Raw genomic sequence first — 18,156 nt, 5'->3', positions numbered from 1 at the left:
TCAAAAACGTTAAATGATTAGCGACACGTCCAAAATGAGCGCTCCGTGAGCGAAATATGAGCGCGAGCGCGAGCGTGGAGCAAACGCGAGCTGAAAAAATCGGAGCAAACGTGAGCGCGGGCAAACGTGAGCTAGCTCGCGCAGCGCTCCTCCTCACGAATGAGCGAAAAGTGAGCGCTCATGAGCGCGTGAGCGCGTGAGGAACGCAACACTGGTAAGAGCTTTGTAGGAAGCATATATAAATAAAAACATTTTTTTTAAATCTTCAAAAATCTAATTGGATTGTTTTGCACCCTTCGACAAAGTTGTATGGAAACAAATTTCTTACAAGAATCTTACACGCTCAACCCTAAACATAGTCCAAGTAACATTTTTAAACCAACTAGCCACATCCTTTCTAAGTAACATTTTTCCCAGGAGTTCTACATGAGCTCTTCAAGATAGCTTCAGCATAGCAGTTTGGACCACGGTTGGATTAAACCTTTTCAAGTACTCTTCCAAACTCCTGAAGAAGCTTTGAAGAGAATTTTATCCTACCGCGGTCCAAACTGCTATGCTGAAGCTATCTTGAAGAGCTCTTGTAGAACTCCTGGAACAAATGTTACTTGGGTAGTTTTATTAAAGTTTTATGATAGCATCTTGATTGCTTAATAGCTTTATTTCTGCATTCACCGCCACCAACAAGCAAAAGCTCATTAATAGGTTTTAATAAGGTTTTATGCCTCGAACATAAAACCTGGAGAAAATAAAAGCCAATTTGCTTTCCACAAGGTTTTGTAATAGTTTTAAGAGAGTCTTAAAAACTAGATGGCAATGCCATGCCAAACGGTTTTATCCCATACTTCTTCAAAACCGATGGTGTTGTAGCTGTCAAGTTCCACTTAAAACTATAAGTTCCTGGAGAGCATTTAACGCAGCCAAATAGCAACGCTTAAGTATGGCGCTAAATGCGTGGTCTGATTAAATATGATTGACCGCCATCTTGGTGTTGTTGTTGTTAATTTCTTTATTTCCGGCAGCTTTAACCTTTCGGTCATTCGGTGCCCGCCATCTTGGTGGTAAAAGCAGAAATTGAATTAAAATTTGATGATAATATACATTTATGGTGAATTTGTAACATCGTTAGCAAAGTCAGAGAAGTCTAAAAATAATTTGATTTTTTTGCTGTGATTACAAAAGAAATATTTTAGATGAACCGGTTTGTTTTTTTTTTTAGCTTTTTCTCCCCCACATTTAGCGATAAAATTTCAACCGCACCAAAATTTGAGCCAACAATTATGAAAAATAAGCTTTTAAATTATTTTAATTAGGGGAGAGTGGGGAGACTTGATCTCCTTTTTTGTATCGCACATAATTCTGTCAATTTCTCACAAAACTATAAAAATTTTGCATGAATTTATGTTTGGCTAATAAGAGTATTTCATCAGATGAACTCTTCAAATCATGCCAAGCGTTTTAAAAAAATATTTTAAACCGGAATTTTAATTTTCTATAAGTTACAGCAATTTCACATAAAACCTGTACGTTTGTGTTCAAAATATAATATAAGTTTAGTATGTAAAATATTTAAAAACTTATAATATTATTTTTTAGACCAAAATTAAGCATGATTACAAAAGCTGGAAATTTTTGTTTACAAAACTTTTGGAAAAAGGTTCAAACTGCAGTAAGTTATGTACAACTATACTAAAGGAAATTATGTATGAAAACCCAGCCCAATTAATTAATCTTGAGGCTGATTCCAGTGACTGTAAAAATGCAGGGATCAAGTCTCCCTAAACGCACTTTTATAAACAATTGATTTTAAAAATAGTATGACGATAAATTTAACATCAAATGCGTAAGGGTTTTGGAGTTGATAAGTTTATCAAACAATTCATGTATAAATTTTTTTTTGTGTTTTCTATGCATATCAAAAAAGGAAAAAGAGATCTCTTGGAAGTTTTTTGCAGCTCGTTTTAGAAAAAATTGTGTAACTCAATCTGAACATTTTTTTATTTTTTTCTTTGTTTTCTACAATGAGTTTTGGTTACTTTCTAGAACAAAGCTAATTGTTTTACCCACATGGTGACGAGATACAGGCTTGGGATCAAGTGTCCCCGGGGATCAAGTCTCCCCACTCTCCCCTACCTTCAAAATCTATTATTTCATCATCGCCATTTTTGTCAACCATCTTCATTATTTCATTTAGCAAGACGAAGATTTATTGTTTGCCAGAATAAAACTTGTTTGGCATAAGACGTATGAAATGTCATTTTTTTCCAAAACTCATGTATAGGTTCTACAAAGGATTTATTAAGACTTTGAAGAGGTTGTTAGGATTCTCTTGTAAAGACTTGAACTCCTATGACGGTCTTTAGATAGGCCGAAACAACTTTTTGCGGAGAACCTTTTGGGTTTTAAAATGGATTCTGGGGACCTTGTTACGACTAAGTGGTTTTAATTTTGGTTTTGGCTGATTGGTTTTATAGCGGTTGTAATAGCTGTGATAAAGCCTAAAGTGTTACTTGGGTGATGTGGATGTTACATTTGGATTTACATTTTCACCTTGCATTATTTTACCTATGAATACGAATTACGAAGTGTCCTCTAAGATCATTTTTTACTATCATCCTATTAACCATCCAACGCGATTTGCCGCGTGTTTGATTCGGGCATAAGGTTTTGCCTTCCTCACTGAGGTAAGGCTATAATCCTGTTCTAAAATTGAACTTTTTATTAAAAGCTCGAAAACCCACCTTGATGTATACATATCGACTCAGAATCGAAAACTGAACAAATGTCTGTGTGTATGTGTGTGTGTATGTGTGTGGGTATGTGTGTGTGTATGTGTGTGTGTATGTGACCAATAATGTCACGCAGTTTTCTCAGCACTGGCTGAACCGATTTTGACCAAACCAGTCGCATTCGACTTGGTTTAGGGTCCGATACGGTGCTATTGAATTGTTTGAAGTTTTGATAAGTAGTTCAAAAGTTATGTATAAAAATGTGTTTTCGCATATTTTCGGAAGATGAATAAATGGCAGTAAACTGAACCAAACATCATCATGTTATACATCGTTATTTAGGTAATTGAAAGACCTTTCCAACGAGTCCACAACTTTGAAGATCTGGCAACCCTGTCTCGAGTTATAACCACTTAAGTGATATTTATGTACTTTTTTGTAGCCGGATCTCATTTAAATGTATGTAAACAATGTCCGAATTCATCATCCGACAAATCGTTGGTTAGATAATTGAAAGACCTTTCCAACGAATCTACAACATTGAAGATCTGGCAACCCTGTCTCGAGTTATAACCACTTAAGTGATATTTATGTACTTTTTTGTAGCCGGATCTCATTTAAATGTATGTAAACAATGTCCGAATTCATCATCCGACACATCGTTGGTTAGATAATTGAAAGACCTTTCCAACGAATCTACAACATTGAAGATCTGGCAACCCTGTCTCGAGTTATAACCACTTAAGTGATATTTATGTACTTTTTTTGTAGCCGGATCTCATTTAAATGTATGTAAACAATGTCCGGATCCATCATCCGACACATCGTTGGTTAGATAATTGAAAGACCTTTCCAACGAATCTACAACATTGAAGATCTGGCAACCCTGTCTCGAGTTATAACCACTTAAGTGATATTTATGTACTTTTTTTGTAGCCGTATCTCATTAAAATGTATGTAAACTATGTCCGGATCCACCATCCGACCCATCGTTGGTTAGGTTATCAAAAGACCTTTCCAACGAGTTCAACACATTGAAGATCTGGCAACCCTGTCTCGAGTTATGACCACTTAAGTGATATTTATGTACTTTTTTGAAGCCGGATCTCACTTAAATGTATGTAAACGATGTCCGGATCCATCATCCAACTCATCGTTGGTTAGGTAATTGAAAGACTTTTCCATCGAATCTACAACATTGAAGATCTGGCAACCCTGTCTCGAGTTATAACCACTTAAGTGATATTTATGTACTTTTTTTGTAGCCGGATCTCATTTAAATGTATGTAAACAATGTCCGGATCCATCATCCGACACATCGTTGGTTAGGTAATTGAAAGACCTTTCCAACGAATCTACAACATTGAAGATCTGGCAACCCTGTCTCGAGTTATAACCACTTAAGTGATATTTATGTACTTTTTTTGTAGCCGGATCTCATTTAAATGTATGTAAACAATGTCCGGATCCATCATCCGACCCATCGTTGGTTAGGTAATTGAAAGACCTTTCCAACGAGTCCAAAACATTAAAGATCTGGCAACCCTGTCTCGAGTTCTGACCACTTATTGCCACTTATGAGCCCTTGAGTGATATGTGTGTTTTTTTGGATCAAATTTGTGTCCAAACCCATCATATTACATATCACCCATTGTTGGAAAAGAGTGAGGAAGGCACCAACCACATAGGTGGATTAAGTTAGTTTTTTCTTTATAATATGTTATTTAAATATGAAAAAATGGGTGAAATTAGAAAAAGCGTCCCAGGATGGCTCCAATGCAATTGACATGGAAATCGAAGGAGACCAAATTTCATTAGCCTCACCGATCTATTGAATCAACAGAGAATCCATCTCGCACTTTCCACCGAAACCAATTTGATTGACTAGATTCGATTTCCTACCGATTCGACTTTACCCACTTTATATCGTCGCTTCCGAAAAGGAACGTTCACAAGAAAAAGAAAGAGTGCACGTTCAGAAAATGGCTTCATTGAAGATGAAATTTTAGAGAGTTGTGAGAGTGGCCTAAACATTTTTAGAAGATATGAGCACTATTTTCAATAGAATTTAATGTAATATTCAAGGTATAAAAAACAAAAACAAAAAATCGTTCCGTCTTTGACTCCAAGATTCAGCCCGGCAGCATTGCCTTGCAAGTGTTTTGCTTTAATTTTGTCCAAAAATAGCTCTCCCGACACAAATGTCGCACACACACACACACATACTCAGACACACTAATCGGGAAAAAGTCCGAAAATCGAACACTTTTCAATGTCAGCCAAGGCTAGTGATCTCATCTGTTTTTGGTTACGCGGATTGCGCGAGTGAGAGAAAAGTAAAAAAAAAGAAGACAAAGTTGGTGGAAATTCAAGCAATTTTCGGGTTTCCCTCCAAATGGATGTGGGTTGGAATTGATGGTGTAGTTCGAGAATTGTCGGGACAACATTTGCCTTGGTGGTCGTGCTACTGTGTTTTTGTGACGTAAAGGTGAAGCCAGTGGGTTATTATTAGCTGCCCCAACAGGGGACTCTGACGTCGATGCAATTAAGTTGTGAGCGCATGGCATAAAATAGGAATTAATAAGAAGAAAGTCAATAAAAATTTGTAATTTAAAGTAAAATTCAAATTTGATAAGGTTATACTTTTTCCAAATTTGTAGAATTCGCAGAAAAAATCCATCGTCATAAACTGTTTATTAGAATCCTCGAAATTCCACACCGCATACACTCTATATGCAACTTTATGAACGGACGTCATCGCAATAAAATGTAAACAAGTTGATCAGAAATAACCGAAACATTCATCACCATCAGGGTTAACAAATTTACACGCTTCCATTTTCTCGTCCCTCTTTTTTCTAATTAAAATATGTTATAGAGAGAGAACGTGATTGCCATAGATCAACCTGGAATGTTCCAAGCTAATCATCACAATTGATCAAGTCAGATCAGTTGATTTGAAAGCTGGAAAAACGTTGGAAAATTTTAATGGTAAAGTCATGAAAAATTTCAGTTATTCAAATTTAAGTAAAAAATTTGGTTATTTAAAAAAACAACGTTTAAGGTAAAATCTTTAAATTATTCAAGCAATAATAATTAAAAAAAATCAATTGTTTTATTTCTGTCAAAGAATGGATTGGAATGAAAACGGATTTTATTTGTATTTTTGTCTAAGGGTTCAAACTTCGTGGTGGTCTTTCCTATAACTAAAAGCCTCCTAGTGACGTTGGTCCACCCATATAAGGTTTCATACAATTTTGGCAACTGGTCCTACAATAGTGGTGCGTAAATCGTCGAAAATCTGTGTCTTCGGCAAAGTTGTACGTAGATACAAAAATTTTCAATTATACCAACACCAATTTCTCAAAACAAGTATTTCCCATATAATAAGATTGTCTTTGGCAACTTTTCGTAATAGCACATTTTTTTATGATTTAAGCTAGTTTACTATTCAGGTTACTACCATCCACTGAGCTACACTGAAAAAAATATTCAGTTTTCAGTTATGAGCAATGCAATTAACTTATATCTTTGAACACATACTTCCAATTGAGATGTGGTCAAAGACAATTTTATGGGAAATTGGACGAGCTTTCCGGTAAAATTATTTACGAGACTGAAAAATCAAGTCTGTTATACAGTCATCCCACATATTCGGAACACCCACAAATTCGGAACACTTTTATGATAACTTGTCAATAGCATGCCAAAAGTAGCTTTTCTGTCGACTCTACTATTTTTAGAACCTTCATTTGGACATTATCTTGCTATTTCACTAGTAAAAGTAGTACTTTTTGAACAAAAAACTTCATTCCAAGATTATTTTGTCAAGAGCAGCAAAACACTGCCTCCAAATGGCCTGTTTCATAATTGTGGGATGTTATTGTGCCTCCCACAATTGTGGAACACCTGAATTTAACTGATATTTTCACAAAAAAGTTATCAAACCATGTATAAAACATCACTAAGCTTGAGTTTCATTGGTTTCAGTGTGTGAAGTCATTATTTGGTAATGAATATGTACTCCTGGAGAGATCCAAAGTTTGTTTACATTCGTAAGAAAAAAGTGTTCCGAATTTGTGGATTTCAAGGTTCAAAGTAATTCTTCAAAAACTTCATATAAAAGTTAAAATTTGCAGATGTTCGATACAGCATTCGAAAGATCGCAAGAAAAGCTTTCAAATGAAGGCAAAAGCGAATCATCAAGTTCAATTATCGATTTGCTATGATTTTTTGAACATTGGCCGATCTGGAAACCGTTCTGAATATGTGGGATGACTGTACACAAATTGTCAAAAACCATCATAAAACTACTTTTTTCAAATTTTTTATTTTTAAAATCGCTGTAACTTTCTTAAGGATTGGACTTAGGACAGTGGTCAATATGGAGATTTTTATGTAAAATTGTCTGGAAAATTGATTTCCGTATTCGTATTTTGAAAATTTTTACGTTTTGAGCCCTTTTCAAGAAAAAGTTTCAGTAAATGATTTTTATATTTTTTTTAGTTGAGTTGTTCCATCCTGCATTTTTCCTGAATCTTTTTGTATCATCTACGGCTATTTTCACAAAAATTTTGAACGAGAAAAAAATCTTTGACTTTTAAACTTAAAAATCAAAAAATCTCATAAAAGTACCGTGTTTTTTTCATTCAGTGTATTTATTCCGGAAAGCCCGTCAAATTTCCTACAAGTTAATCTCTGACCACTTTTTGATACGATGCAATGGCGTTGAGATACGGAAATATTTAATTTACGAATTATATTTAAAATACTTACGTCCTTCTCAAATGTCATTATCGAGTGAAACTGGCTCTATATACACAAAAATGGCTTACATAAGCGTAGGATAACATGTCTACAAAGTTTCATTGAAATCGGAGAGGGTCGAGAAAAAAGTACCTAAAAAGTTCCTGTTTTGGGCTGGAATTGCTCTATAGTTAAATCAGTTTTTAAGAAATCTGAAATTAATATACAGGACTCGATTATCCGAAATTTCGATTATCCGAAGTTCGGTTATCCGAGGGTTTGTATGGGACTTCAGATAATCGAATTACGAAAGAATTTGAGTTGTTGATTGCCTTTGAAAAAAAAAATGCTTTTTTCAATATTGCATCACCGCTATCTTGGATTTGAAAATTCAAAATAATTTTAGCGTAGTTTTTGGGTCATACCTACAATCAAAAATAAGACAACGAAAAAAAAATTTTTTTTCGTGATTCGATTATTCGAAGTTTTGAATATCCGAAGTAAAATTTTTCCGAGGCCTTCGGATGATCGAGTCTGGACTGTATATATTGCAAAACCGTTTTGAAACGCACTTTTCCAGACATTGTTGAATTACGAAACGGTCTACTTTCCAGCGTTTAGCTGAAGCGTTAAATTTTTCAGCACTTGCTGGAAAAGATTTAAATTTTTAATCCAGTTGGTGTTTTGTTAGAACTTAACAGTTCTTCTTCAGAGATTTGGAGAACCTTTCAACTGAGATCAATTCATATGCCTTTGCAGGGAGGGTATAATTGCTAGCTGAGTGTTCTTTTGGGAAAAATAAATTTTGAGAAAAAAGCCCTAGTGAAAAGGATTTCATATCGTAAAAAATCAATTATTATATTTTCTTAATGACTTGTTTTTTATTTGTGACTTTACGGAAAAAAAAAATAAAATTAGGTAGTTTTTACTTACATGTCCTTTATTTTAAGATAAAAAAAAGGTTTCAGTAAAAATCTGAATGTGCCATATGAGCAACTCTCTACGAAATCGGCCGATTTCTACCATTTTTATTTTTTGTATTTTTTTATTTGACTCAAACTTTGTGGGGGCCTTTCCTATGACCAAATAAGCTATTTTGCGTCCTTGGTTCACCCATACAAGTCTCCATACAATTTTGGCAGCTGTCCATACAAAAATGGTTTCTTTTTCTTTAAGCCGCTGTATCTCAGCAACCAGAGGTCCAATCTTCAATGTCTCTTAGACAATTTTATAGCAAATTTTCTGAACTTTTCAAAAAAAAAAATAATTTAGAAATGATCACTCATGGTCACTATTTTTAAAAATTTAAAAACTGCAAATATTTCGTTAAAATCAAACTTTCGGTGGCTATATCTAGAAAACGGAGCCCTTTATCAAAAAATATTTAAAGTACTTTTCGATTGAAAATTCAATTTTGCATTAAAAAATAATGTCAAACTTGTTTTAGCATGAAACTTATTTTTTCCAAAAATCACTATTTTTTCAAAAATTCATAATTCGGCGGCAGATTTTTTGACCATGTATCTCTATGGCTCAAAAGTTGCGGATTTTTGTCCCCTAAAACATATCAAAAAATCTCGAAAATAAAAAAATACGTATTTTGGAAAATTGAGTTTTAGTGAAAAAAAAGTTGATAAAAAGATTGATTGAAAAGAAGATTGATCAAAAAAATCACTCAAAAGTTACAGCTGTTTGAATATTTACATACCATTTTTGTATGGACAGCTGCCAAAATTGTATGGAGACTTGTATGGGTGAACCAATGACATAAAATAGCATATTTGGTCATAGGGAAGGCCCCCATAAAGTTTGAGCCAAATCAAAAAAATACAAATAAAATCCATTTCCGGTTTTGGTAGAGAATTGTTCATATGCTTTTTCACAATTTTTATGATAATGGTATCATTCAATAGTACGAAAAGTGCAAACAAACAAAAATGACTGGAAAAATATGAAAAAAAACTAAATAGATAATAGTTAATGAGAAGAGGTAGTAGAATAACCCATATAATATCAGAAACAAACAAATCCTTAACAAGGTAAATGCAAATAAAAATAATAAAAATGAAACAAAAAGAAACGTAAAAGAAGATAAGTTTTTTGTTGATAAAAAGTTGTCCAAAATGCCACTAACACTAGAAAAATAAAATAAAAATCAATAAAAGAATCCGATCCCAATGCTGTGTGAAATCATTGTTGATATCTGAAAATGCATTGTTTTTTGTTCAGTTAAACTCAATACACAGCACCGCACATTACTTACAGCGAATGCCCCAGAATGTGGTTCTTTCACGACACCGTCTTGTTTCGCTGGGTTGGAAGCTTGACTCACCGCCATTTTCCGTGGCCGGATCACACCGCGTTGACATTTTGTGGGGTGAGTCATCCGTCATCCTCTCTATCACGCTGTTTTGGTTTGGGGTTTGACTGAATATATATTTGTGAGAAAGACGTTCGCGTCACACGAACAACAAACCCCAGCCCTTTTCTCGCGTCAACGTGAGTGACGATCGTACAAAGACGGTTTCCCACAGCAGGCAGTCGGATGGTTTTTTTAAATTTATTTAATAATGGTAATTGAAAAAAAAAATAAGAGGACGATTCTTGACAGTACTTGTAATTAGTTATTATTGCACCTCTGCTCATAAAATTTGAACGTTCTTAAACCTTCAACTTCATATTATGTAACTTCTCAACGAAAAAGACAAAGAAGGGAAAACCTCAGGAAATCTTCACAAACCATCGCATCGCCACCTACCTGAATTTAGCTCTCATTCGACAATGTCATGAGAAAAATTGTGAGTGTGCCCTCCTTTGTCACGGTTCTATCAAATCAGAGAATTTTGACAAATTTTGCGTCAGAAAAATGTGAAATATTCCAAACATGTAAATTTACATCTATCATGTGTAAAATCAGCTCATAATTGTATCGTTCGCAAAAACTCCCCCGGTGGAGAACCGCCGAACCAAATCAAGGTTGAACACGTGGTCCTGGTAGTGGGCTTGCGAATGTTTGCTTGATAATTTGCTCCAAACCACGCGCACCCACCAATCAAACCGCTTGGTTTGGTTTTACGTTACACACCATAATTGGCAGCCGGAACTGTCCAATTTGAGGCGAAAGATTGCCAGCTGTCGGAACGAAATACCATTTCAAACGTGAACAAATAAAGAGAACGAAAAATCTCCGAAGGTATCGAGAAGTTGAACATTATTTTTCACTTTTCCAATCGCTCTCTTTTTTGGGCGCGTTTATATTTTTTCTGTTTTTTTTTTGCCCGATAAAAAAGTCAATCCGAGTGTCAGTCCGCTTGGGTTGTGGAAAGCTAGCAATTGGTTGTGTCAGGCTTCATTCCGGCACAAATGGGAAGCTCTTTGCTGGGTGTGATTGCGTGCTCGAGGTGGAACAATATCCGGGTCGGGAAATGATGAAAGATTTTTTTTATTGTTTTGCAACAGTAGTAACTACTGTTGTTGGAGTATTGGAATAGAGACCTTTTTTTGGGCTGAGACCACTGCGACCAAGACTTTGATCTATTGTGGTACACTGAAACTCCGATGGTTTGACATCAACTGTTGTCAAACGGATGGGGTCAATTTTTAGTTTGACATCCAGAGCTCACACTTACTCCCAAACGTTTTGTTTGATAATATGTGTGAGTCCCGTGCAAAAAGTGACAGTTCGTCACTTTTTAGTTTGACTTTGTCAAACCAACGGGGTGCAAACGAAAAAAGTTTCAAACGAAGAAGTGACCGATCACCGGGGGTTGAGTGTGTAACAATTTTATTGACACAGATTTACAGTGGACTTGTATCGATTTCTGCGCTTTCAGTAGAATCCTCAGAACATTTCAACATCTACTGGAGCGAATTGGGACTACAGTCCGAATAGGGAATGCAGTTTTTAATGCACTTTGAAGCATAGAGTTTAGAAATCGTTGTACTGATTTAGTTTTTCTGGGTCCAAACGAAACCAATTAAAATATCTAAACAGTTGTCCTAGTACACCTCGTGTACCCAGAATTGCTCTAAACTACTGTATTTTTGACTTCATTTTAATATTACAGCATTTCTGAAATACTGACTCAAAAGTCATTCATTCAACACCAGCTTCAAGCTTCTAACAAGAGTATCTTTTCTTCTGTTTTCAGTGAAAAATGGAGCAATTTGAACAGCTTTTAACGTGTTGCGTGTGTCTGGACAGATACCGCAACCCGAAGCTGCTACCATGCCAGCACTCGTTCTGCATGGAGCCGTGCATGGACGGCCTCATCGATTACGTGAAGCGGCAGGTGAAATGTCCGGAGTGTCGTGCCGAGCACCGCATCCCCTACCAGGGCGTGCAGGGCTTCCCGACCAACGTGACGCTGCAGCGGTTCCTGGAGCTGCACATCGAGATCACCGGCGAGCTGCCGGATCCGACCTCGGGCCAGGTCATGGAGCGGTGCGGCGTCTGCTCGGAGAAGTCATACTGCGCGCTGTGCGTCCACTGTGAGAAGAAGATCTGCCCCGACTGCAAGGGAGCCCACATGGACATTCTGCGGCGTGAGATCAACCGCATCAACAATCAGGTAACGGGTTTGGCCGCGAAGAAATTATTGTATCCCAGATGTCTCACTGTAATTTCCATTCCTACAGATCCGACGAGGACTGCACCGCTTGAAGGAGGTGCTTGCGGTGGTGGAGAAGAACGCCCAAAACCTGCAAAACAACTGCGGCAGTGTGTCGGAGGAGATCGAAGAGATTTACCGCAGGCTGCAGAAGGCACTCAAGGATCGGACCGACCACCTGCGCACTGACATGGACAAGTACGTTTCGACGGAGCTGAAGAATGTCATCACGATGAAGGATAACCTGGAGCTGGAGATCGCCAACATTCAGAGCAACTCCGACTTGGCCGAAAAGTTCATGAACGAAGGCAACGTCGAGTGGGATGACTGCGAGCTGATGGACACGAAGGAGATCTTCCTGCGAACGGTTGACTTTATTCGGAACTTTGACTGCGAAACGATGGACTACAGTCGGAAGGTGCGCTTCATCATGAACATCGACCCGAACAAACTGATCATGGAGGTGTCCTCGTACGGAGATTTGAAGCTGCCCAACGATGGAGCCGGCACGAGTCAAAGTCAGAGCACGCTGCTGCAGCCGCCTTCCGGACCAGGTTTGATGCGATCGAAGAGCGATCACCGGTTGGCGGCTCAGTTCCGTCAGCAGGAAGCTCAAGGTTGGAATCCGGACGACGAACCGCTACTCGGTGGACGCAAGTTTGGTGAAAGACCGGTGAAGCCTCCCCAGCCGGAGAAGGAGAGGTACGGAAACGAATCTCGGTATGGTCGTGGAAACGATTATGACTACGACGATGAGCCGTCCAGCAGATCAACCAAGGGACGCTTCCGGTCGCGGTTTGCCCGCAGTCACCAACTGGACAACGATTCGGATAACGAGTCAAAGCCAGCGCGCACCGCCGAAGAGAAGGAAAAGGCCAACAAAGTCACAAGCACCGAAGATTGTGCCAAGGGTCCGTTGAGTGGTATCTTCCGGTTGATGGACTCGCCACGTGTTATGAAACGGCTGCAAGATACGGAAAAGGGTAAAATCAAGAAAGCATCCCCCGCAACAACGCCAACAGTGCCAAAACCAAACCCGCTGGCCACCAAACCCAAGGTAACCACGTCCCGTCAGCTTTCCGAAGACGACGAAATCGCCAAGATCAAGCGCCAGAACAAAGGAGCTTCGACGAGTACCACAACGACTACGACGAGCCCGTCTTCACCGGTACCCACGGAACCGGAACGGCCAGCTGCCGACCGAGTGTCCGCACTGAAAGGTCGCGTAGCAGCTGCTGCGGCCGCCGCCGCTGCCAGCGATGACAGTGACAGCACGCCTTCTTCACCTGCTCGAAGATCGTCGCCACACGTCGAGGTGAGATCCGATGAAGAGCTATAGCCTCTCTAGCTTATCCCACTTACACAAACAACGCAGTCGAACAATAGATTAAAATTCTTCTACCACTAAAAGACATCCCGAACTTACTGCTAAGTATTACCTTTGTGTGTGTTTCGTTCTCTGCAAAGAACCGTTCTGAAACAACGCGCGCGCTACCAAGCTACCAGTTCCACGAAACCGAGCGGAACTCACGCCCCACCGAATCTCTCAGTTCCTCACGTAGTTGGCAAAATTGAACCCTCAACACACACAAACATAAACAAACAAACAAAAAAGCCCACACACCTCTAGGTACACCGCTCAGCTCCCTTCAGCCACGTGGCCAGGCACCTCTCTCTATTCCTCCACATCAATTGAAACCCTCTTCCCGTTTTCTGTTCTTCCATACAACATCATCATCATCACCACCACCACCACCACAACGACCTCATCACACGAATCAGGCCGATAGTGATCAGGACGATTCGGAGCGCTCGAGCCGTTCCCGCCAAGCAGGGGCCACCGCCAATGCTGCTGCCAAGAAAACTCCGACCCGTTCCGCCAGTAGCGATTCCAACTCTTCGAGCGAGTCCGGCAGCGCATCGCCAGCTCCGGCAACGGCTCGCACCGTCACCGAAGAAGCCAAGCCGAAGGCATCGATCTTGAAAAACTCCGAACCGGCCCGTAGCACTGCGTCGCCAACGGGCGAGAAGAAACCCTTCCAGAGCCGGTTCTTGCCGCAAACTCAGCAGCAGCAACAGCCTGCGAAGAAGGAAGAATCCGAGAGCAGTAGCAGCGAGGAGGAATCGTCCTCCGAGGAAGAGTCCGAAGAAGAGGAAGAGGAGGTGAAGCCAGCGCCAGCGAGACCTACACCGACGGTGGTTTCCTCGCCGGTGCGCACGGAGCAGCCAAGTTCACCGTTGCTCAGCCGAATCCAGGCCCGTGAAGCGGCTGCGGCCGACACGAGAAAGACGTCTCGTGAAGAGCCTCGTGCCAGCGGATACTCCAGCCCGACGAACTATCGCAGCCAGTACGATCGCGACGAAAGTCCCAAGTACGGCAGCGGATCGTCCGCCCTTCGGTCCCGAACCACTGCCCACGTGGAACCCGAGGAGAACAAATACGGCAGCTCCGGGTAACGTTTCTGCTTGAGTTGCCACAACACTAGCCGCTTGCTTTTCTTCTTTTTTTCTCGTTTGTAGGACACATTGCCTTCTTTCAGATATACCAGCCGGTTCCTCAACAAGAGCAAGAGTACGGCCGTGGTGGCCCCGGAGGATGATGCCACCGGAGACGACTCCGACAGTCGCCTCGGCAGCAACCGTAGCCGCTTCAGTGCCCTGCAGGACCGTCGGAATCGCTTGGCGAGAAGCCGCTCCTCGCACAACTTCGGCAACGACGATGAAGACGACGAACCGGTGTCTCCGACCACGTCTTCTCCATCGGCCTATCTGGCGTCCCGGTACGGAACATCGTCATCGCTAGCGTCGCAACCTGCCGATCTGTCTCGCAGCCGCTCGACGCATGCGCTCAAGTCGCGCGAACCCTCGCCGGATCGTAACACCGGCAGTGACAAGGACGGTGCCGCCCTCAGCTCGTGGGCCCGCTACCTGAAGAACAAGTACGGCAACCGTTCGACCAAGGACGGCAAGGACACACCTTCCACCTCGACGTCGTCCCACTCCGCCACGTCCTCATCGTTGGCCTCCCCGTCCACCTCGTCGTCATCGTCGACGTCAGCGGCCGCCGCCCGGCGCCTCAGTCTGGGCCTGCCGCTGCGCCAGTCCGACATCCTCAGCTCCGATGACGATTCAAAAAACGGGGTAGGCTCCCCTACCTCTCCTACGGCAGCAGTAGTCGGTATACCAGGGGCAGCAGGTATGTCCCCTAGGACGCAGTACCTGCAGAAGCGCCGACAACTGTTCCAGATAGGAGGTCGGGGGAGCGAACCCGGTTCCTTCACGTGGCCCCGCGGTAAGTGTGCCAACCTGGCTGGCAATCAGAGAACCGGTTTCGGTAACGTCTAACTTTCTGCAGGCATTGCCGTGGGTCCCGACAATAGCATCGTGGTAGCGGACTCGTCCAACCATCGCGTGCAGGTCTTCGACTCCAACGGTATCTTCGTGAAGGAGTTTGGCCAGTACGGCAACGGGGACGGCGAGTTCGACTGCCTGGCCGGTGTAGCCGTCAACCGGATCGGCCAGTTCATCATCGCCGACAGGTGAGGGGAAGCTGCGTTTTGTTTTAGTTTTTGAGATGTTTTGGGATGTTGTCAAAAGAAGTTTTTAGCCAAATACCGAAAATAATGCTTCTTCAAATTCTAATTTGTCTCTCAATCCAACAGATACAATCACCGCATCCAGGTCCTGGATCCGGCCGGACGCTTCCTGCGCTCGTTCGGTTCCCAGGGCACGGCCGACGGCAAGTTCAACTATCCGTGGGGCATCACAACCGATGCGCTAGGCTTCATCTACGTTTGTGATAAGGAAAATCATCGAATTCAGGTAGGCCTCGCTGCCGTCAGCAACTTGATGTTTCAGCATAACTTTACTAATTGAATTCCCCTTAAAAATTCAGGTATTCCAATCGGACGGTTCCTTCATCGGGAAGTTTGGCTCGTGCGGCAAGGACGAGGGCCAGCTGGAACACCCGCACTACATTGCCGTGTCCAACACGAACCGCGTCATCGTGTCCGACTCCAACAACCATCGCATCCAGGTGAGTGACGAAGGCCGACGGTGAGGTGTCGCCCGTCAACACCCACCGGATTTTGTCCAGAAAATTGTCTATCGCTCTCGTTGACTGGGGTGTCACTTGTGGAACATGTGATGGCTGTCACACCTTTGTCTGGAAAGCTGTCACCCTCGCAGTGCAGTGTTGCCAACTTTTACCGAAACGTCAACTCTGACAAGTTCGCAACGAAATTTAAAATAAACTTAAGTTGGCAACACTGCCCCCACACTCCTAGGTCCTAGCAAAGAATGTTTCCGAATCCAGCTACCGGTGGCATGTCCAGCAACAAGACGGCCTTCCGTCGACAAAAGGCACACCGGCCCCGTCCGGGAGCGATGGAATTTCGATAATTTGACAATCTGATTACCGGACCCATTGTGTCCGTCCAGTCGGCTTGGGCCGACCGAGCGTACAAATTCTACACCCTCTGCGGGAGAAAAAGGAAATGAGCTCAACGGAAATGTTTCCGTTTTCCGGAGCTGAGCCTGGACGGACAGGAGTAATGGGGTGGCAGCGGAATATTTGAGAATGATTTTTATACTGTTACACCCACAATGGGCCTCTTGTCCCCCCGTGACAAGAGACCCTCATCAACGCTACATTTCATCGATATGGAAGCAGGACGTGTTGCGGGGGAATGTTTTACGTGGTTTAAGCTTTTGGCACGTGTAATGTGGGTTGTCTGGGACCAAGATTTGATGGGCAAATGGAATTCTTGAAAAATTCTGAAAAAGTTAGTTCGAAAGATATTATCTTAGTCAATTTGTTTCTTTAATAAATATTCATTCAAAATTTCGAAAAAATTGTTCAAGTGAAATAAATTAAAATTTAAAAACAGTACTTTTTAAAGATTTGAATAAAAGTTGTCCACTGTACCTGATACTTGAAGTTGCGGAAGGAAGTAAGCCACAAAAACCCTCATCAGAGAGTCGCTCTATATTCAGGACCGTCCAAAACTCATCGAGCAAAGTGGCAAAGAAACGCAACATATTGTGTCCCCCCATCCCCATTTCCATCCCAAAGAAATTCTCAGGCAAAGCAATTCCTTCGATAAATCGTCCAAGTGGACATCCAGGCTGCTAGAAGTGCTCTCTGGATTTTGTCACTATAACAAAAAAAAAAGTCAAGTAGTTTCTGTACTCAAGTTTAAACGTCTACTTCTTTTTTGCAGATCTTCGACGTCAACGGCCGAGTGCTGACCACATTCGGTGGCGAAGGCTCCGACGAGGGTCAGTTTAAATTCCCAAGGTAAGACGATTCAACGTGTATCTGGCCTCCTCTCGTTCAACCACATAAGTTCCATACACTTTTGCCTTAAGCTCACACATTTGTACGAGACGCGGGAACAGCTTTAGAGAAAAGCTGGGAAATTCAATTTTCCGCCGGGTTCTTTTTTTTTCTCTTCGATTTGAAACTGACACAAAACCGCTGCCCTCCCCCCCCCCTTCTTTTTTTCTTTTCTACAGTAATGCGCTTTAAGCAGCTTTTCCTCGTTAACGCGTGTTTTGGTTGAGCTTAGACTGGTTTTCGTGCGGGAAAATAAAAAGAAAACCAGCTTTGACAAGTACAACACGTCGTGATTGCACCATCTTGTTGCACGTCTTGAAAAATTTCCGTAAACGAGCGGCAAGATAGCGCAACGACGACGAAAAGTACTCGAACGGGGTTCACATGTGTACTTTTCCATCGGATTAAGGGCTTCCAATATGTTGGGGGGAAATACTCGGAGGTTTACAATTGCAAACCAGTGGGAGCTCACTTCAGGAATCATTCTGTTAAGCTAAAATCAAATTTCTTTCAAAGCAATTTTGACAGCCGAGCCAACAAAAAAAACATTAAACATTAAACATTAAACATTAAACATTAAACATTAAACATTAAACATTAAACATTAAACATTAAACATTAAACATTAAACATTAAACATTAAACATTAAACATTAAACATTAAACATTAAACATTAAACATTAAACATTAAACATTAAACATTAAACATTAAACATTAAACATTAAACATTAAAC

At 41.1% G+C, this 18,156-nt stretch overlaps 1 protein-coding gene across 2 annotated transcripts in view; it reads left to right on the top strand.

Moving 5' to 3' along the window:
• LOC120422915 (RING finger protein nhl-1-like) overlaps positions 1–17,452 on the top strand; it is a 65,239-nt gene extending 47,787 nt beyond the window's left edge. The window contains exons 3-10 of one of the 2 annotated variants that reach the window (XM_039586485.2): positions 11,624–12,043; positions 12,111–13,397; positions 13,865–14,535; positions 14,623–15,374; positions 15,438–15,621; positions 15,745–15,904; positions 15,978–16,118; positions 17,305–17,452. In XM_039586485.2, coding sequence (XP_039442419.1) covers positions 11,630–12,043; positions 12,111–13,397; positions 13,865–14,535; positions 14,623–15,374; positions 15,438–15,621; positions 15,745–15,904; positions 15,978–16,118; positions 17,305–17,385 — 3,690 coding nt within the window. In that variant the 5' untranslated portion in view covers positions 11,624–11,629 and the 3' untranslated portion in view covers positions 17,386–17,452. Of the gene's footprint in view, positions 1–11,623; positions 12,044–12,110; positions 13,398–13,864; positions 14,536–14,602; positions 15,375–15,437; positions 15,622–15,744; positions 15,905–15,977; positions 16,119–17,304 lie in introns of both variants that reach the window. The other variant, XM_052710455.1, reaches the window with a different exon arrangement.
• Positions 17,453–18,156: the final 704 nt, after the last annotated feature.

This window comes from Culex pipiens, chromosome 3 (genome assembly GCF_016801865.2).
Source record: "Culex pipiens pallens isolate TS chromosome 3, TS_CPP_V2, whole genome shotgun sequence".
Taxonomy (NCBI): domain Eukaryota; kingdom Metazoa; phylum Arthropoda; class Insecta; order Diptera; family Culicidae; genus Culex; species Culex pipiens.
The sequence above is the reverse complement of the archived record's forward strand: the minus strand, read 5'-3'. Positions and strand labels throughout refer to the sequence as shown.